The sequence below is a fragment of the Panthera tigris genome, chromosome E2, assembly GCF_018350195.1.
Source record: "Panthera tigris isolate Pti1 chromosome E2, P.tigris_Pti1_mat1.1, whole genome shotgun sequence".
In the NCBI taxonomy this organism is placed as follows: domain Eukaryota; kingdom Metazoa; phylum Chordata; class Mammalia; order Carnivora; family Felidae; genus Panthera; species Panthera tigris.
This window is the reverse complement of record NC_056674.1, coordinates 5,722,164-5,741,844: the sequence shown is the minus strand read 5'-3', so window position 1 is coordinate 5,741,844 and position 19,681 is coordinate 5,722,164. Positions and strand designations below refer to the sequence as shown.

General features: G+C 40.3%; 1 protein-coding gene across 2 annotated transcripts in view; it reads left to right on the top strand.

Moving 5' to 3' along the window:
* Positions 1 to 19,681, top strand: part of LOC102953335 (zinc finger protein 665) — a 48,431-nt gene continuing 28,750 nt past the window's right edge. Inside the window, exons 1-3 of one of the 2 annotated variants that reach the window (XM_042970218.1) lie at positions 1 to 532; positions 4,678 to 4,843; positions 12,357 to 15,234. In XM_042970218.1, the coding sequence (XP_042826152.1) occupies positions 419 to 532; positions 4,678 to 4,843; positions 12,357 to 15,234 (3,158 nt within the window). In that variant the 5' untranslated portion in view covers positions 1 to 418. Of the gene's footprint in view, positions 533 to 4,677; positions 4,844 to 12,356; positions 15,925 to 19,681 lie in introns of those variants that run through there. The other variant, XM_042970216.1, reaches the window with a different exon arrangement.

Below are 19,681 nucleotides of genomic sequence, written 5' to 3'. Positions count from 1 at the left end.
GCGTGGCTGTGAGACGTTCCGAGGCCCGGTAGCCCCGCGTCCCGGCGTGCGGCTCCGCTTACAGCCCCTCCGCCGCTTCACGTGCTTCACTGTCCTGTTCCTCCGTCCCTGGTCCAAGAATGGGTTGGGGGAGGGGAGGGGCTCTTTTCTGCGCGGTGTTTGGTCAGGGCCGGGTCTGTGGCTTGGAGGGGAGTGTCAGTCCAGCCCAGGTCCCACTGCAGCAGCAGAGCGCGTGGGCCACTCAGCAGGCCAACGAGTTCTGCAGAAAAGGGGAAGAACCCGCTCCTTTGCTCGCCTCTGCGTTCACGAGCCCCTCCTCGGGCTCCTCCTGGGGCGGCAGAGCCCTGTCCCTTCCCGTGTTGAGGTTCTACCTCTGTGTGTGGTTGTGTCACCGGAAGACGCTTTGTTCATTCTAAGCATGAAACAGCCTATTTTCAGCACTCAGGGTTCACTTCTCAAGACTGATTCTTATCCGAGAAAGAAGCCCCGAGGAACAGGAAAGAAAGAGGAGGTCGAAATGAATCGTTCCCAGGTAACAGTCACATTCTTGGTTTGTTTCTGCTGTGTCTCTTAACTGAAATTGGTAATTTTCTCTCCAGGGACTTGCCTCACACGTGTGCAGGAACTCCCCCAGACCTTGTCTCAGTACCTCTCATCGTCACTTAGATTCCATTCCTCCCGCATGGAGACCCGGAGACGTGGAATTTGTGAAGAGGCCGTGCTGGGGATCATCTGGGAGGAAGGTTTCATGCTTAGGTTTGGATCAGAAGCCGGGAGTGGGCCTTTGGTGTCAGTGAGGTTGGCAGAGGGGATTGTCTTACGGGTTGCATAGGAACGCGCCGTCAGGTCCATGTGGACAGCTTTAAGAACTGCAGGGGCGCCTGGGTGGCGCAGTCGACTTCGGCTCAGGTCACGATCTCGCGGTCCGTGAGTTCGAGCCCCGCGTCGGGCTCTGGGCTGACGGCCCAGAGCCTGGAGCCTGCTTCCGATTCTGTGTCTCCCTCTTTCTCTGCCCCTCCCCCGTTCGTGCTCTGTCTCTCTCTGTCTCAAAAATAAATAAAACGTTAAAAAAGAAAATTAATAAGAACTGCACATTTGTGCGCCCAGTTAACCTGCAGGAACAGCTGGAAAAGAAGACTGAAGAGGGGAAACCTGTTGTCCCTGCTTTTACAAGGCGTTTGAAACTAACCAAGTGAATGGGCGTGTTTCTGGCTCTGAGATAGTAATGATTTGGATTGGAATGGAAAGTTCTGAAACGTAACAATGATAAAGGGTGTTTTATTGTGTAATTTGTTTTAACAGTAAGTTCTTTAAGATCACTCAAAGCATATCCATCCCGGGAAGACCTTGTTCACCCTGGGGCTTTTGCGCAGGTGTTTGACGTAAAAATGTTTCAGCAATTCCAGTGAAGCAAAAAACTTGGTCTTTGTCGTCAGAGTGCCTGGAGGCAAATTCTGGCCCCACCAGTTGTTACTAAACACCAGTTTGTTTTAAACATCACATGCTATATATCTTTGTTTTCAGGTGAAACTCCAAACAGTGTTGCACGTTCTGGACTAAGAAGTAAAACATCTACTTCCCTGTCACGCCCTCCATCATCACTCGCTGACTTTTGTTAGTTCTGTGCAAGATTAAGTGCAAGTCTTATAAAAATGCATTTAGCAGCATTAGTTGATTTTAGTTAAAATTATTCAGTGAATGTTATATTGTGCTATTTTATTCCGTACACAGATCGTGGAGTTGTTTTCGTGCCAGTATACATAGAGACAGCTTGTTCTTTTTAGATCCTCATTAAAGCATTCTCTAGGGGCGCCTGGGTGGCTCGGTTGGTTGGGCGTCTGACTTCGGCTCAGGTCATGATCTCACGGTTCATGGGTTCGAGCCCCACGTCGGGCTCTGTGCTGACAGCTCGGAGCCTGGAGCCTGCTTCGGATTCTGTGTCTCCCTCTCTCTCTGACCCTTCCCTGCTTGCACTCTCTTTCTCTCTCTCAAAAATAAATAAACATTAAAAAAAAAAAAAGCACTTTCTGAATGAGGATGCATGGATCCCACATGGTTCCCAATGAACAGGCACTGTGTGCAGTGGTGAATGGCAGGAGCCATAATGTCCCTTGTGTCAGCCTCAGTTTTAGTGGAAATGCTTCTGTTGTTTACTGCTGATCATGATGTTTACTAGAATTTTCTTGCTTAATGACACTTCTGATTTTTTATTCAGCATGACTTAATTATCCAATAATATCTTCAAAGATCTAATGCTTTCAAAACATTTTTCTATCTTAATCTATTAAATTGATGTAGAACATTAATGCATTTTATAATCTTCAATCATTGTTTTATTATTGGATATACTATGCTTGGCTTATATTTAAATGGACAAAATTTTGATATTTACATATATATGTATTTAGTGGAAAAGGTAAAGTTTTCTATTTTTTTATGACTAGGTTAATACAAGAATAATGTTAACAACAACCTCATTAAAATTAAGTACAATTTCTGAATGTTATTTTACCCAAAATACTGAAATACAGATGAGTAAAAAAAATGATAGATTAAAAAAATTCATCCCCCAAATGTGTCTGAGACAACTGCTTTTAATGAAAGTGTGTTTAAGTGTGTGTGCATGTATGCAAGCAGAAACCTATGATGTGAGGGGCGCCTGGGTGGTTCAGTCGGTTAAGCATCCAACTTCGGCTCAGGTCATGATCCTCATGGTTCATGAGTCTGAGCCTCATGTTGGGCTCTGTGCTGATAGCTTAGAGCCTGGAGCCTGCTTCAGAATCTGTGTCTCCCTCTCGCTCTCCCCCTCCCCTGCTCTAACTCTGTCTCTCTCTCTCTCTCTCTCTCTCTCTCTCTCAAAAATAAACGTTAAAAAACATTAAAAAAAAAAAAAAACTTGTGTGTATTAAAGACACATTGTTTCATAAATAACTTTTTAAAAATGTTTATTTTTGAGAGAGAGAGCATGAACAGGGAGGGGTGAAGAGAGGGAATCCCAAGCAGGCTTTGAGTTGCCAGTGCAGACCCTGACATGGGGCTTGAACCCATGAAACTGAGATCATGACCTGAGCCGAGATCAAGAGTCAGATGCTTAACTGACTGAGCCAGTCAGGAGCCCCCATAAATAACTTTTATATTTATTTTAGCTTTTGATAATTGTTCTTACCTACTTTTCATGGCCTTAAGTTTTTTTCTGCACTAACTCATTAGTAAATTAATAGTGGTAAGAATAGTAATGTACTATGTGTGTGCACATATAATGACATTATATGCAGGTCCATGTTTTCAGCTTTGAATTCTTCATGCTTTCTCACTTAGAAAACCTGCTAGCAATGTACTATTTAAAAAAATGTTTATTGTTGGGGCGCCTGGGTGGCTCAGTCGGTTGAGCGGCTGACTTCGGCTCAGGTCATGATCTCGCGGTCCGTGAGTTCGAGCCCCGCATCGGGCTCTGTGCTGACAGCTCAGAGCCTGGAGCCTGTTTCAGATTCTGTGTCTCCCTCTCTCTGACCCTCCCCTGTTCATGCTCTGTCTCTCCCTGTCTCAAAAATAAATAAAAACGTTAAAAAAATTTTTTTTTAAATGTTTATTTTTGAGAGAGAGAGAGAGAGTATGTGGGCAGGGGAGGGGCAGAGAGAGAGAGAGAGAGAGAGACAGAGGATCTGAAGCAGGCTCTGCACTGTCAGCACAGAGCCCAATGTGGGGGCTCCAACCCATGAACTGTGAGATCATGACCTGAGCTGAAGTTGGACGCTTAACGGACTGAGCCACCCAGGCACCCCTCAGTGTAATTTTAATGCTGCTTCTGTTACTTAACTGTGGACTCTAGGTTCAAGTCTAAATTCCGAACACCTGGTTTTGGTTCCAGCTCTGCCATTTCTTAGCTATTTGACCCAAGGCAAATTTCTTAGAGTCTCTGTGACAGTTGCCTCCTCTATAAGGCAGGAACAGATATTTCTCTAATGTTATTACCCAAATTAAGGGGTGCCTGGGTGGCTCAGTCAGTTAAACGTCTGACTTTGGCTCAAGTCCTAATCTCATGGTTTGTGAGTTCAAGACGCGGATCAGGCTTTGTGCTGACAGCTCGGAACCTGGAGCCTGCTTCGGATTCTGTGTCTCTCTCTCTCTCTCTCTCTCTGCCCTTCCCCAACTTGCACTCTGTCTCTCAGAAATAAATAAACATTAAAAAAAAATTTTAATGTTATTACCCAAAATAATACCCATTTGAATAATATGTAGAACGTTATAAATGTTCAAAAACTTTTTGTCTCTGTTCTTATAATCATCCTCACATTCTTAGATCTCAGACTTTCTTAAAAGTCTCTGAATTTTGTAGTCTCTAAAGACACTACTCAGCGTAGCTCATCAGAGAAATCATTAATGTGTAAAATATACTATCTAACACTTCTGTGTAGTCCACCTTGTGATGAACTTTTTAATTTGTGCATTTTGTTCACAAAATTGCAGAATGCACAGTGACTTTGTGGATGTGTGTCCTCTCTTTGAGAAGTATAATAACACAAAATTAGGGCTATATGACTGGCTCAAAAATATCTTCTACTGATTTGTCAAAAAACTCACTACCACCAAATCAATCCTTACATCTCTCTCTTATAATTTGCGTGAAGATAACAACTCTCCTCATGGTCACTTAGTCAAATGTGTTTCTCGTTACAGGTGCTGTTGACCTTCAGGGATGTGACCATAGATTTCTCTCAGGAGGAGTGGGAGTGCCTGGACCCCGCTCAGAGGGCCTTGTACCGGGACGTGATGCTGGAGAACTACAGGAACCTGGTCTCCCTGGGTGTGGATAAAGTGCGTCCAGATGTTGGGATCTGCCCTAGTGAGTTTCTTGGGATCCTCTGCCCTGCCTGACTGTGATCAAAGCTGTTTTGACTCTGAAATGAAAGCTTTATGAAGTGGCATCTGGACTTTCATCTCCTCCTTTCTTCAGATTATCTGCCCACTCCTCTCTAGATTAGTATTGCTTCCACCACCTGAGTAATCACCAAACCGTACAGCAAAATTTTAAAATACTGGATTCCCTGGTTTTCCTCGCATGCTTTTGATCCAGTAATTCTCAGAAGAGAGCTAGATGGCTATATATGTAAAATGTTCCTTAAGCAGAAGAAGGCAGTCAGTGGATGAAATTAGTGTAGACCCATCTGTAACATCTTCCGTCTTCAGATGAACTAAGAGCTGGGATTATATTCTGGAAAAGCCCCAGCACATAACTTTCATTTCTTATAAGCAGGAATCTCTCTGACCTGAATATTATCTCTGTTTTGGAGCCAGGGACAGAGCCCAGGGGTCTGGAGGGCAAGATGAAAATAGTGAGAAAACCAAGTGGGTTTTCCACATCTGTGTCAAAGCTGTGAACGCTGGTAACAGCTGAGGCAGTCAGAGATGAAGCTGCTTCGTCAAATATTGTCTGAGAAACCCTCCCCAACAAGGAGAGGTCTGGGAAAAGAGAAGTACTTGTGAGCACGCAAAGGAAATCGCCCCCATTACTCTGTCGTACAGTTGGAGTATCCTCCAACCCTCTGACGGTGTCCCAGCTGATGCAGAGACAGAGGCAGAGTCTTTATCATGACCTACAACACTCTATTATCTGGTTGCTGTGACCTTTTTGGGCCCTAGGCTTTGAGAGGGATGAGGAGGGCTGTGTCACGGGGGCCCTCGTTCCCGTGGTCTCTCCTCCCATACTTGATTCCATCTGATTCTGACTGATCCATCAGTTCCTCTGTAGTCCTGGCCCCAGGACCTGTCCAGGTTTCGTCCTCAGTTCCTGTGTTTGGGAGAACTGTTTACGAGATAGAAAAACACAGTGCTCCTCCATTGCATTTGGGCCCCAAGGCTTCGTGGGACTGCCTCAAGGCCTCATAGCCATTTTGTCAGACCTGCTGTTGCCACACATCAAGAGTATAATCAGGCAGTGGGGTGGCTCTTCTGAGATTGTTGGTCATCAGTACCATAAAGACAGTGGACAGAGAGATCGTCTCTTTGAAACCCAGTCCTATGTGGGGAGCGTGCCTTAGTCTTCTCAAAGACCCTATAAAATCTAACTCCGTTACTTCTGTTATCTTGCCTTGTTGTCCTTCCAGCGCTCTGCCTAGGCTAGGGATGCAGATGAAACTTGGCTCTTCAAGATTTTGTCTTTTCCTAAGTACAATTTTCGTAAGTGCAATTTTGCCCGTGAAACTTGTTTTCCTAGGGTCTGAAATAGCTTCTTTATCTGCTCTGATAACCCACTTTTAGATGATGGGCAACCTCTGGTGGACTTACCTATGGAGGGGGCTTAGTGGGTAACAAAATTTTTGAAGAACGCTTTGATTAATGTATTACAGTGCTGTCCTGCTACTTACAGGAAGTGCCCATTTATGCCACTGAGTGGAGTGGTCAGCAAGTCCTAGGGATGCTGACGTGGAAAGTGTCAGGATAGCCCGACTGATCAGTGATAATAGTTATCTTTCTGCTGTTGGTGGGGTGTCACCCTGTCTCTCAAGGGCAGTGTGGTGGTATTGATCAAATATCTAATGATCATTCCCTTTGAGCCAGCAATCAAAGGTGTATGAACTTATCCAAAGGAAAATGTCACAACTGTGTGTCTATGAGGCTTTGGCCAAACTGTGGTTCGTGTCACATTTTTCCCCTGGCATGCACCATTGTTTACACTCCTTCAAACAAATAATGATTTTTTTTTTAAGTTTATTTATTTTGAGAGAGAGGGAGCATGAGCAGGGGAGGGGCAGAGAGAGAGAGAATCCCAAGCAGCTTCTGCAGAGTAAGCGCAGAGCCCGACACGGGGCTCGAACTCATGAAACTATGAGATCATGACCTGAGCCATAATCAAGAGCCAGACGCTTAACTGACTGAGCCACCCAGGCGTCCCTGATTGTGATCCATCTTGAGGGAACTTCTGAAGTTAAGTGATGCCTCCATTTTTTTTTTTTAATTCTAGTGTAGTTAACATAGTGTTGTATTAGTTTTAGGTGTACAATATTATGCCTCCATTTAACTTCTAATTTGTTATATTTAAACCACAGCAGTTTTCATTATCTATGTTTCCATGTACATATTAAAAATGAACTTTAGGGGCGCCTGGGTGGCTCAGTCGGTTGAATGTCTGACTTTGGCCCAGGTCATGATCTCGCGGTTCATGAGTTCCAGCCCCTTGTTGGGCTTTGTGCTAACAGCTCAGAGCCTGGAGCCTGCTTCAGATTCTGTCTCCCTCTCTCTCTGCCTCCTCACCCGCCTGTACTCTGTCTGTCTCTCTCTCTCAATAATAAATAAACATTTTTAAAAAATGAACTTCAAAAATTTAATCATTGATTATGTTTTTGATGACATTCAGAATTCTGTTTTATATCTGTGATTTGTGGGCTGCTGGATCAAGTAATAAATATTTTTAAATGTGTTTTATAAGATTTGCTTCTTGAATGTTGAGAGTTATGGCTCAGCAGCAGTTTCCCCAAAATCTATTCAAACTCCTAATTTTGTGAAAAATTTATCTTAGTCCCTTTATTTCTCTTTCACCTGGTTTACCTGTTACTAAAGTACCCTTTTCTCAAATTGATGGGATTTCTAAAGTGGGACTATTGGATATCTTGAGAAAATATTTTTTTATTAAGTTACTGTGTTCATCCCAGAAACCATTAAATTGATTTGCCACAATTTGTTATATAGGATACCTTGCTTTTTTTTTTTTTTTTTTTAATAGTATATTTAAGTTTTCTAAATACAACTTCTTGGAGGCACCTGTGTGGCTCAGTTGGTTAAGCATCAGACTCTTGATTTTGGCCCAGGTCATGATTGATTTAACAGTCATGAGATTGAGCCCCACATCGGGCTTCACACCAGGCATTGAGCCTGTTTGGGATTCTCTCTCTCCCTCTCTCTGCCCCTACCCCACTCGTGTTCTTGCTCTCTCAAAATAAATAAATACATGCATACATACAACTTCTTGGATTTTATTTGAATTTTACTGACTTCTTCTATTTTGGTACAAATGCTTTATTTTTTAAATTTTTTTAGTGTTTATTTATTTTTGAGAGGGAGAAAGAGAGAGGAGGGGCAGAGAGGGAGGGAGACACAGAATCTGAAGCAGGCCCCAGGCTCTGAGCTGTCAGCACAGAGCCCGATGCGGGGCTCAAACCCATGAACAGTGAGATCATGATCTGAGCTAAAGTCAGTCACCTAACCAACTGAGCCACCCAGTCACCCCCAAATGCTTTACTCTGATAATTGATTTCCCTCTCTAGATTTATCATGTACATCTTGGTATACTAAACTAATGTTTGAATGTCTCATTTTATCTTACTGGGAATTTAGCCAACCTCTTCCACTCCATGTACATCCTCACCACTATTGCTTCCATAACTCCTGGAATTTTCCACCAGATTTTTCATGTTCTGGAAACTACATTCTTCGCTTAATACCTGAAGGCTGTTTTGATCTTCATCTTTTAAACTGCATTCCCCAAAAAGTTCACCTGGTCCTCGTTGACTCTCACCTGTCAGTACTCTGCAGTTCCCTGGCTACAGTCAACTGCTTACATTGCTAACCACCTCTCTGCGCATCTGCCTCCTGCGCGGCACTGCCACAAGTTGTTTCTGTAGAGTCACCCGGTACTAACCTTACCCTTTGGTAGAATCCATTCCACACTGTGAGTCATTATTTTCCCCTTGAGGTTGCCTAGGCTGTGATAATTGTTAATGAGATCAGAATTTATTAATTTTGGCTAAGTATACATAATTTCCACTGATTCATAATAACTATATATCCACCAATACCTATAGTAAGAGCATCCTTTACCTCATGTCTCTTTATGCCAGCAGTTGTGTGAAGAGATCCAAATATATGATTTCAGATAACTAGAGGGGAGTGCAAAAGAAGCGCTCTTATTTTTACATAACAAACAAGGATACTTAGCCTCAAAAAGGCTAACATGCCAAAATTGGTAAATTTCTATTTATGAAATATGTAAATAATTTGGTTGGTATATATATATATTTTCAATTTTTATTTAAAAAAAATTTTTTTTAACATTTATTTATTTTTGAGACAGAGAGAGACAGAGCATGAACGGGGGAGGGTCAGAGAGAGAGGGGAGACACAGAATTGGAAATAGGCTCCAGGCTCCGAGATGTCAGCACAGAGCCCGACCCGGGGCTCGAACTCACAGACCATGAGATCATGACCTGAGCCGAAGGTGGACGCTTAACCGAACGAGCCACCCAGGCGCCCCTTATTTTTATTTTTTTAGCTAATCTAACCACATCCCCCCAAGTTCAGAACTTGACAAAAATCTGCTGCTAAATTTGTTTCCTCCTAACAAACCCTTTGTCTTCCCTACCAGGGATTCATCATCTTGCCATGTGTCACCCTCCATTGCTGAATTCTTGACAGACTTTCTTTGCATCTGCATGTGTACCTGGAATGAATTCATCCATTCTCTCCTTGATGGCCATGTCCAGAATTTAGCTTTTATTTTTTTTAATGTTTATTTATTTGGGGAGAGAGAGAGAGAGAGCGCACACACAGTGGGGAGGGGCAGAGAACCTCTCTCTCTGGGAGAGAGAATCCCAAGCAGGCTCCATGCTGTCAATACAGAGCCCCACATAGGGCTCATTTCCATGAACCATGAGATCATGACTTGAGCCTAAACCAAGAGTCAGATGCTCAACTGACTGAGCCACCCAGGCGCCCTAAGAATTTTGCTTTTGATAACTGTTGAGAACATTTTTTGTATATGTCTGATGTAATATGTATGTAGAACTCTTTTGAGTATATGCTTATAAACAGAAAGCCAAGGATATTCGGTTTGATAAATTTTAAGGCAAATGTTGGAAGGTAAACCTATATTCCTCCCACTGTATCATACCTACTGCCTTTCTAATCTCTTCATTCTTCCCTGCCCCACCGCTGCCACACCCATAGTGCATTTCCTAAAGAATGGGTCAGTATTGTGCCACTTGATAAATCAGTTCATGTCTTTTTGTAAGGTAAAGATTTGTACTGTCCCAGCACAATTGTATTCTCATAAATTTGCAAGCATAGGCTCTGTTCTTCTACCTTTTCTCAGATTGTTCATTGATCTGAATGGAGCATACTGTTCCTTTATTAGCGTATTATTGTTGAGCTCCTGGACACCCAAGTCTCCTCAGAGAACCCTATCCTTACCCCTTCTCCCACATTGTACAAAGATCCATACTCTTCCAGAGGACATCTTGCTCAGGATAGCACCACTCCTGGTCACTCTCTAAATCAACACTTTCAGGGAGTGATGATTCAGATGCTGTTATCCAGGAGGGAGGAGTCAGTAACAATATTAGTGACATGACTCAATTCCCGTAGTTTTCCTGAAGCATTTCTCTGCAGGTTGATGGGATTTATTATGCCCTTTTGCTTACTTCCTGGGGTGGGCAGCGGTGTCTAGTGCTCAAGGACCTGTGCTCTGAGCTTGCAGGCCCAGGTTCAAGTTTTGGCTTTCACATTTACTTTCTGGGTGAATTAGTATTGGATACGTAAACACCATGGGCCCATTGTTTTTACCTGAAGTAATGTGGTGATTTACCTCAAGAATATTAAATATGTTAATGCTGTGAGAACATTTTGATTTTTGTATACCATATAGCAAGGACTGAAAATTTACTTTTGTTTTTCTAATATTTTTTAATCCCTCTTACGTGATTGACCTTTGCCTGCAGTGTGGTGTTTGTATTCATTTTGTAATTTGTCTCATCTCAATGTTGTCTCTGCCTTAGTAAATTTTCGAGGCACATACTCTAGTACATGTATTTCTTTAAAAAAAAAATTTTTTTTTTGTTTAACATTTATTTATTTTTGAGAGAGAGAGTGAGACAGAGCATAAGCGGAGGAGGGGCAGAGAGAAAAGGAGACACAGAATCTGAAGCAGGCTCCAGGCTTTGAGCAAGCGTTCCGCACAGAGCCCAACACGGGGCTCGAACCCATGAACCATGAGATCATGACCTGAGCCGAAGTTGGTCACTTAACTGACTGAGCCACCCAGGCGCCCCTCTAGTACATGTATTTCTTAATTGCAGAATTGCATAATTAAGTGTTGTTTCATAGTTAGGAAATAGCTCTATTGGTTGTTAGTTAACTGCAAGTATGAAATCATAATTCTGATTTCTGATCGCCTTCCCAAATTCTTTATCTTAAAATATTATGTATATACCTGAACCAGATATTTAAAACATCAGTGGTTCTTAACATATGTTTCAATTCTCATATTATGGTGGGGGTATAGCTCAGTGGTAGAACATTTGACTGCAATGCTCATAGTACGTACTCCTTCCGAAATAGGAGCCTTTTTCTTTGTTCTGACGGAAGAAGTCTTTAGAATGCCACAGATTGAAATGGTTTGTAATTGTGTTTGCTTATTATTTATCTTCTAGATTTACTGTGGGTTTCTAAAAATGTTAGATTCATTTTATTATGATTTACAGATAATGGTTTTCCGTATCCATTATGTATTATGACTGTCATGCACCAGTGGTTAATGTCTGCATGAATATAGTTTTATTATAGAAATTCAGAACAATATTTTGTTATTCTTACAATGGTGTTTTATCAAGTTTGCCTCATTTTCTCAGAGCTGTTTTTATTTTGTAATTGTGAATTGCCATTTATTTATTAGAGAAATTTGTTAAGATATTATTTATCATTGGGGTGCCTGGGTGGCTCAGTCTGTTAAGTGTCCAACTTTGGCTCAGGTCATGATTTTGTGGTTTGTGAGTTCGAGCCCAGCGTCAGGCTCTGTGCTAACAGCTCAGAGCCTGGAGACTGCTTTGGATTCTGTGTCTCCCTCTCTGTCTGCCCCTCACCTGCTCGTGTTCTGTCTGTCTCTCTCTCAAAAATAAACATACATTAAAAAAAATTAAGATATTAATTATCATTATATTATCAATGCTCTGCTTTAGCCTTTATTGTTGTACCTAAATAGTTAGGTACCTTTACAGTGTATGTGCATTAATATAATACTGCTTTTCTTCAAATATGAGACACCCAAATATCTACTGCCAAATGGTGAGTACTTTGGGGTGGCAACAGAAAGATACTACTTGTTTCAGGACCTATGTAAATACTCTGAGTGGTTTGATCATAGGGTGTTGGAAGTAGGCTTTCCTGAAAATAATTTTATCTATGTGTAAACACCCTTTCTTAATTGAGGAATCCAATTCCCTTTGTATTCCTAAATATTTGCATATGTTGGTTGAGAAGTTTTAGAACTATCTAAGAATAACTTTTGGCATAATGTTATGTTTTCAAGGTAAAATATTCATTTTACAACTCTAGTTAATAGCAAACCTATGGCTCTTTATATCTTTCAGATATTTCTGTTAGAAGTGTGATTAAGGAATTATCAACAAAAGAGGATATTAACAAAGAAGAACTGTTCCAAACACTGATGTTGGAAAGACACAAAAGAAATGACATCAAGGGTTTGGGTTTCAGAGAGGCCCAGCAAAATACACATGAGTTTGAGAGTCACTATGGATATAATGAAACAAATTACAAAGGAGTAACTGCAGCCCATAACCACAGTTTCACTGGTAGAAGAGATCAACAGCATAACATCTCCTGGAGTGTTTTCCCTCTAAAACAGGATGTTTCTGTAAGGAAAAGTACTTCTCAATCTTACAAATGCGACAAGTCATATAAAAGTTATTTGTTAAAACTAGAAAATAACATAACTTGTGCAGGAAACAAGTATATAAAATGTTTTGAAAATGGGATTGGATTAAGGTTTCAGTCACATCTGACTGACCTTCAGAAGTTTCAAACTGAAGAGAAAATTCATGCATGTTATCAAGTTGAGAGGTTGATCAACAGTAGTTCTGCTTCACCATTTCAAAGAATTCCTTCTAATATCAACATTAGCATTTGTAGTAAATCCAGGAAATTTCTTATTCATCCTCCATTACTTACACATCAAAAACCACATAATAATGAAGAGCCTTACAAATGTAATGATTGTGGGAAGGCTTTTAGAGGAAGCTCAAACCTCACCAATCATCAAAGAATTCATTCTGGGCAGAAACCTTACAAATGTAATGACTGTGACAAATCGTTTAACCGGATCTCACACCTCACTAGACACCAGAGGATCCATACTGGAGAGAAACCATATAAATGTAATGTGTGTGGCAAGGTCTATAGTCAACATTCAAATCTTAGAATTCATCAGAGAGTTCATACAGGAGAGAAGCCTTACAAATGTAATGAGTGTGGCAAAGCCTTTACCGAATTTGCAAAACTTACTAGACATCAGAGAATCCATACCAGAGAGAAACCATATAAATGTAATATATGTGGCAAGGGTTATAGTCAAAATTCAAATCTTTCACGGCATCAGAAAATTCATACAGGAGAGAAACCTTACAAATGTAATGAATGTGGCAAAGCTTTTTCTGAGTATTCAAGCCTTACTCGACATAAGCGAATCCATTCTGGAGAGAAACCTTATAAATGTAATGAATGTGGGAAAACCTTCAGAGGAAGCTCAAATCTCACCCTTCATCAAAGAATTCATTCTGGGCAGAGACCGTACAAATGTAATGAGTGTGACAAATCCTTTAACTGCATCTCACACCTCACTAGACACCAGAGAATCCATACTGGAGAGAAACCATATAAATGTGATGTGTGTGGCAAGGTCTGTAGTCAATATTCAAATCTTGTAATTCATCAGAGAGTTCATACAGGAGAGAAGCCTTACAAATGTAGTGAGTGTGGCAAAGCCTTTATGGAGCATTCAAGCCTTACTCAACATAAGAGAATCCATAGTGGAGAAAAGCCTTACAAATGTGAAGAATGTGGCAAAGCCTTTACCCAATTTGCAAAACTTACTAGACATCAGAGAATCCATACCAGAGAGAAACCATATAAGTGTAATATATGTGGCAAGGGCTGTAGTCAAAATTCAAATCTTTCACGGCATCAGAAAATTCATACAGGAGAGAAACCTTACAAATGTAATGAATGTGGCAAAGCTTTTTCTGAGTATTCAAGCCTTACTCGACATAAGCGAATCCATTCTGGAGAGAAACCTTATAAATGTAATGAATGTGGGAAAACCTTCAGAGGAAGCTCAAATCTCACCCTTCATCAAAGAATTCATTCTGGGCAGAGACCGTACAAATGTAATGAGTGTGACAAATCCTTTAACTGCATCTCACACCTCACTAGACACCACAGAATCCATACTGGAGAGAAACCATATAAATGTGATGTGTGTGGCAAGGTCTGTAGTCAATATTCAAATCTTGTAATTCATCAGAGAGTTCATACAGGAGAGAAGCCTTACAAATGTAGTGAGTGTGGCAAAGCCTTTATGGAGCATTCAAGCCTTACTCAACATAAGAGAATCCATAGTGGAGAAAAGCCTTACAGATGTGAAGAATGTGGCAAAGCCTTTACCCAATTTGCAAAACTTACTAGACATCAGAGAATCCATACCAGAGAGAAACCATATAAGTGTAATATATGTGGCAAGGGCTGTAGTCAAAATTCAAATCTTTCACGGCATCAGAAAATTCATACAGGAGAGAAACCTTACAAATGTAATGAATGTGGCAAAGCCTTTTCTGAGTATTCAAGCCTTACTAGACATAAACAAATCCATTCTGGAGAGAAACCTTATAAATGTAATGATTGTGGGAAAACTTTTAGAGGCAGCTCAAACCTCACCAATCATCAGAGAACTCCTTCTGGGCAGAGATCTTACAAATGTAATGAGTGTGACAAATCCTTTAACTGCATCTCACACCTCACTAGACACCACAGAATCCATACTGGAGAGAAACCATATAAATGTGATGTGTGTGGCAAGGTCTGTAGTCAATATTCAAATCTTATAATTCATCAGAGAGTTCATACAGGAGAGAAGCCTTACAAATGTAATGAGTGTGGCAAAGCCTTTATGGAGGGTTCAAGCCTTACTCAACATAAGAGAATCCATAGTGGAGAAAAGCCTTACAAATGTAAAGAATGTGGCAAAGCCTTTAACCAGTCCTCTAACCTTGTCATACATCAGATGATTCATACTGGAGAGAAGCCTTACAAATGTAATGAGTGTGGCAAAGCCTTTAATGTGTGTTCAAGCCTTGTCCGGCATCGAAGAATCCATACTGGAGAGAAGCCTTACAAATGCAATGAATGTGGCAAGTCCTTTACTCAATTTGCAAACCTTACTAGACATGAGAAGATGCATACTGAATAGAAACACTGTAAATTCAATATGTGTAGAAATGCTATTGTCCAAAAATCAAGTACTGGGGATCATCAGAGAATCTGTAGTGAAGAGAAACCTCACAAATACAATGTTTATAGTAAAACCTTTAATGTGTGTTCAAGACTTACTCAACATCAAAGAATCCATGCTGAATAGAAACCATATAAAAGTCATGTATTTGCAAAGCTTGTAACGAGGGTTCACGTTTAATTAGACCCCAGAATATGCATCTTTGAAAGAAACCACAAAAAGGTAAAGGGTATGGCAAGGCTTTTATCCAAAGATCAAGCGTATGTAATGTCTCCTACTGGAAAGAAACCATATAAATATAATGAATGTGTTAAACTTTTGTCAGATGTTAAAATGTTTACCTTAGGGGCCATGAGAGAAAACATACAAATGTATTGAAAATGGCAAGGCCTTTAGACAATGGTCTGACTTTTAAGATTCATCAGAGAGTTGATATTGTAGAGAAACCTTAAAAATGAAATGATGTGATAATTTCTTTAACCATTTCTCACAATCAGCTACACATCAGATAATTCATAGTGGAGAAGATAATGTCTAAGTTCTCCTGAAGGATTATTCAATTAAATTCCAAATAATGTTGGGGCGCCTGGGTGGCTTCGTCGGTTGAGCGTCCGACTTCGGCTCAGGTCATGATCTCGCGGTCTGTGGGTTCGAGCCCCACGTGGGGCTCTGGGCTAACGGCTCGGAACCTGGAGCCTGCTTCATATTCTGGGTCTCCCTCTCTCTCTCTCTGCCCTCTCCGGCTCATGCTGTCTCTCTCTGTCTCAAAAATAAATAAACACTAAAAAAAAAAAAATTTAAAATCCAAATAATGTTAATAGTGATTAGTTAAAAAATCAAAATAATACCTATTAATTGGTTATTTAAGTTACAAGGCTATCTGTGAAAAGGTCCTGTTACTTTCCTCTTATTATATAGTTTATTTCAGGTTTCTTGAAAAAGCCAAGTTACTGTTGATTTTCATCCTGAGGTTTGAAATCTGTTCATGTTATACCTTCATTACAATCCTTTCATGTCACCATGAAGATCTCTTGGAAGGGTTTAATAAGATAAAAGGGCAAACTTCATTAGGTGATGTTCATCCATGTCCAGAGTTTCCTGCAAGAACAAGAACCATGAATTAGAGTGACAGTGTGGGTGGCATATAGTGGATGTAAAACTATGATCTCAGTCTTCAAGATCAATGTGTTAAGGACCCTCTTCTCCAGATTTGTTGGTATGGGGCTTTTATAGTGGAACTGAGGAGAGTATTGAATGTGGCTTAAACTTCCCAACCAATGCCAAAGAGAGAGTAGATAGGCTATCTAATCAGCTTACCTAATTGGTAGAAGGGAGGAGGGGTGGGAGACTTGAAGCCGTTAATAGTCAAATAATTAAAAAATGAAGTCAGAATGGGGCACCCGGATGATTCAGTCAATTAAGTGTTGGACTCTTGATCTTGGCTCAGGTCATGCTCTTGAAGTTTCTGAGTTTGAGCCCAACATCAGATCTGCACTAACATGTAGAGCCTGCCTGGGATTCTGTCTCTTCCTCTCTCTGTCCCTCCCTCCCTCCCTCTCTCAAAATGAATAAACAAAAAATAAAGTCAGACTAATTTAACACTGTTTACTCTTTAAGTTTTTCACTTCTTGGTTGGGAAAGATGAGTTTTCCTCGTACTAATAATCGCGTGTCCTTTGCTGCACATGTAGGATCATTTATATAATATGTTGAAAGTGTTTGTGAAATACTGTTTAGATAAATTGCCTGTGACATTTTTAGGGTAATTTCATGAAAATGAATGTGTAGGAAGTTTTATCAGACAATAGATATGATTTAGGGATTTTACTAGGAAAGCAGTTTTTCAAAGGCTATCAAAATCTCAATTTGGGATTATGGTAACAAGCCTTATGGTTCATGGTTCTTTTTCAACTTTGCTGGAGATTCATTTTAATTTTCTTTTTTTTTTTTTAACTTTTTAAATGTTTATATATTTTTAAGAGGAAGAGAGAGACAGAGTGTGAGCAGGGAAGAGATAGAAAGAGAGAGAAACACAGAATCTGAAGCAGGCTCCAGGCTCTGAGCCAACAGCACAGAGACCAATGCAGGGCTAAAACTCACAAACCACGAGATCATGACCTGAGCTGAAGTCAGCTGTTTAACCGACTGAGCCACCCAGGCACCTCTCATGTTGATTTTCTTATAAGTTTTTTTCTTACCACTTTTCCCTTCACATCTTTTAAATCAACTTATATATTTAATTTACATTTTATCCCTTTAGTCAGTAAAAAATTTGGAGGATGTATGACAAAGGGCTTCTGAAACTTTTACAACATAAAAATGAGAGGTACAAAGTGCTTTATGAATGTAAACAAAGAGGGTCTGTCATGTCTTTAGTTCAGTGCAACAATTGCAATGGTACAGGATGATGAACTGGTATCTTGTAATGTGGAGGCAGGAGACCTAGTGCTTCCCTGAAAGTCACACTAGAATTTTAGTTAAAAATATGCTCATTTCACCTGAAAAGTTTCTAAAATACATGCTCTTTCTGCTGTTAAAATTGCTGTCATCATCACTTCTATTGCAATGGAGATTGGGACCCATATCTCCAACGTCTTGCAGGACAGTCAGTCAGAATGTTTTCCTGAATTCAATGCAAATATAATGGATATTTGTTCATTTTATTTATATATAATTCACATGCCATAAAACTGGCACCTTAACTGTGTACAATTAAGTCACTTTGTATTCACAATTTTGTAAAACCTATCAGTACTAACTCCAGAACAATTTCATCACCCCATAAAGCAACCCCATACCCTTTAGCACTTCACACCCCCACCCCTTGGAAATTGCACTGTAATTTCTGTTTCCATGTTTGTCCTTATTCTGGGCATTTCATATAAATGAAATCATACAATATGTGGCCTGTCATGTCTTTTTTCTGTGAAAATGTTTTCAAGACTGATCCATGTTGTAATGGATCATTACATGAGTCCTTTTTATGGCTGAATTGTAGTATTATAAGTGTCCTGAAATATTGTATATGAAATCATTGTAAGAAATTCTTTGGACTCCTACTTTTAAGCTATTTAAGTAATGTTGCACTTACAACCTTTTGGGTTTTGGTTTTTGGTGTGTGTGTGTGTGTGTGTGTGTGTGTGTGTGTGTGTTTGGTGGACATTCTCAGTTCTCTTGGGTACATGTATTGAGTTGAGATTGTAGTATCATAAGAATCATACACAAGTGTTTCAGTTTCTCCACTTCCTCGTTAACAGTTGTTTTCCACCTTTTTTATTACAGCTACCCCAACAGGTGAAAGTGGTGTCTCACTGTGTTTTTGACTTGCGTTCTCTAATGACTAATGTGTTTCATGTGTTTGTTGGCCATAGGTATATCTTGTTTGGAGAAAAAAAAAAAAAAACTATTCAAGTGCTATACACATTTTTAAATTGAGAAGTTGTTTTTTGTTTTAAGAATAATTTACATATGATAGATATACCCTTATCAGGTATATAATTTGTAAGTATTTTGTGGGTTATCTTTTCACTTTTTTGACAATGTCCTTGACACACAACTTTTAAGTTTTGGTGAAACTTTATTTTGGGAAGGGGTTGCTTGCACTTTTGGTGTTGTATCTAAGAAACCATTGCTTAACTCAAATGTCAGGAAGACTTATACCTATGTTTTCTTCCAAATATTTTATAGTTCTTGCATTAAGTTCTTTGATCTGTTTTGAATTGACTTTTTAAAAAAAAATTTCTTTAACATTTATTCATTTTTGAGAGAGTACAAGCAAGGGAGGGGTGGGGGGGGGTACACAGAATCTGAAGCAGGCTCTAGGTTCTGAGCTGTCAGCACAAAGCCCAATGTGGGGCCTGAACCCATGAACCATGAGATCATCACCTGAACGAAAGTCGGATGCCTAACCGACTGAGCCACCCAGGTGCCTCTGAATTGACCTTTGTATATGGTGTGAGGTAGGGGTCCAACTTCATCCTTCTCCATGTAGATACCCAGTTGTTCCATCTATTCAATATATATATATTTTAATTTTTTAATGTTTATTTTTGAGAGAGGGAGAGAGAGCATGAGTGGGGTAGGGGCAGAGAGAGAGAGGGGGAGACAGAATCTGAAGCAGGCTCCAGACAGCTGTCAGCACAGGGCCTGACATGGGGCTTGAACTCACAAGCTGTGAGATCAATGACCTGAGCCAAAGTCGGACACCTAACCAACTGAGCCACCCAGGCTCCCCACCATCTATTCAATGTTTTTAAGCATCAGAGTTCCTTTACTATATTTAAAAAGATCAAAATTGTTCTTTTATTAAGAGAAATGATAAGACCACTAGGCCATGGAATCAATATAGTCAGGCTGGTTGACATTTTTAGACTTTGAAAATATGTAAATAGTA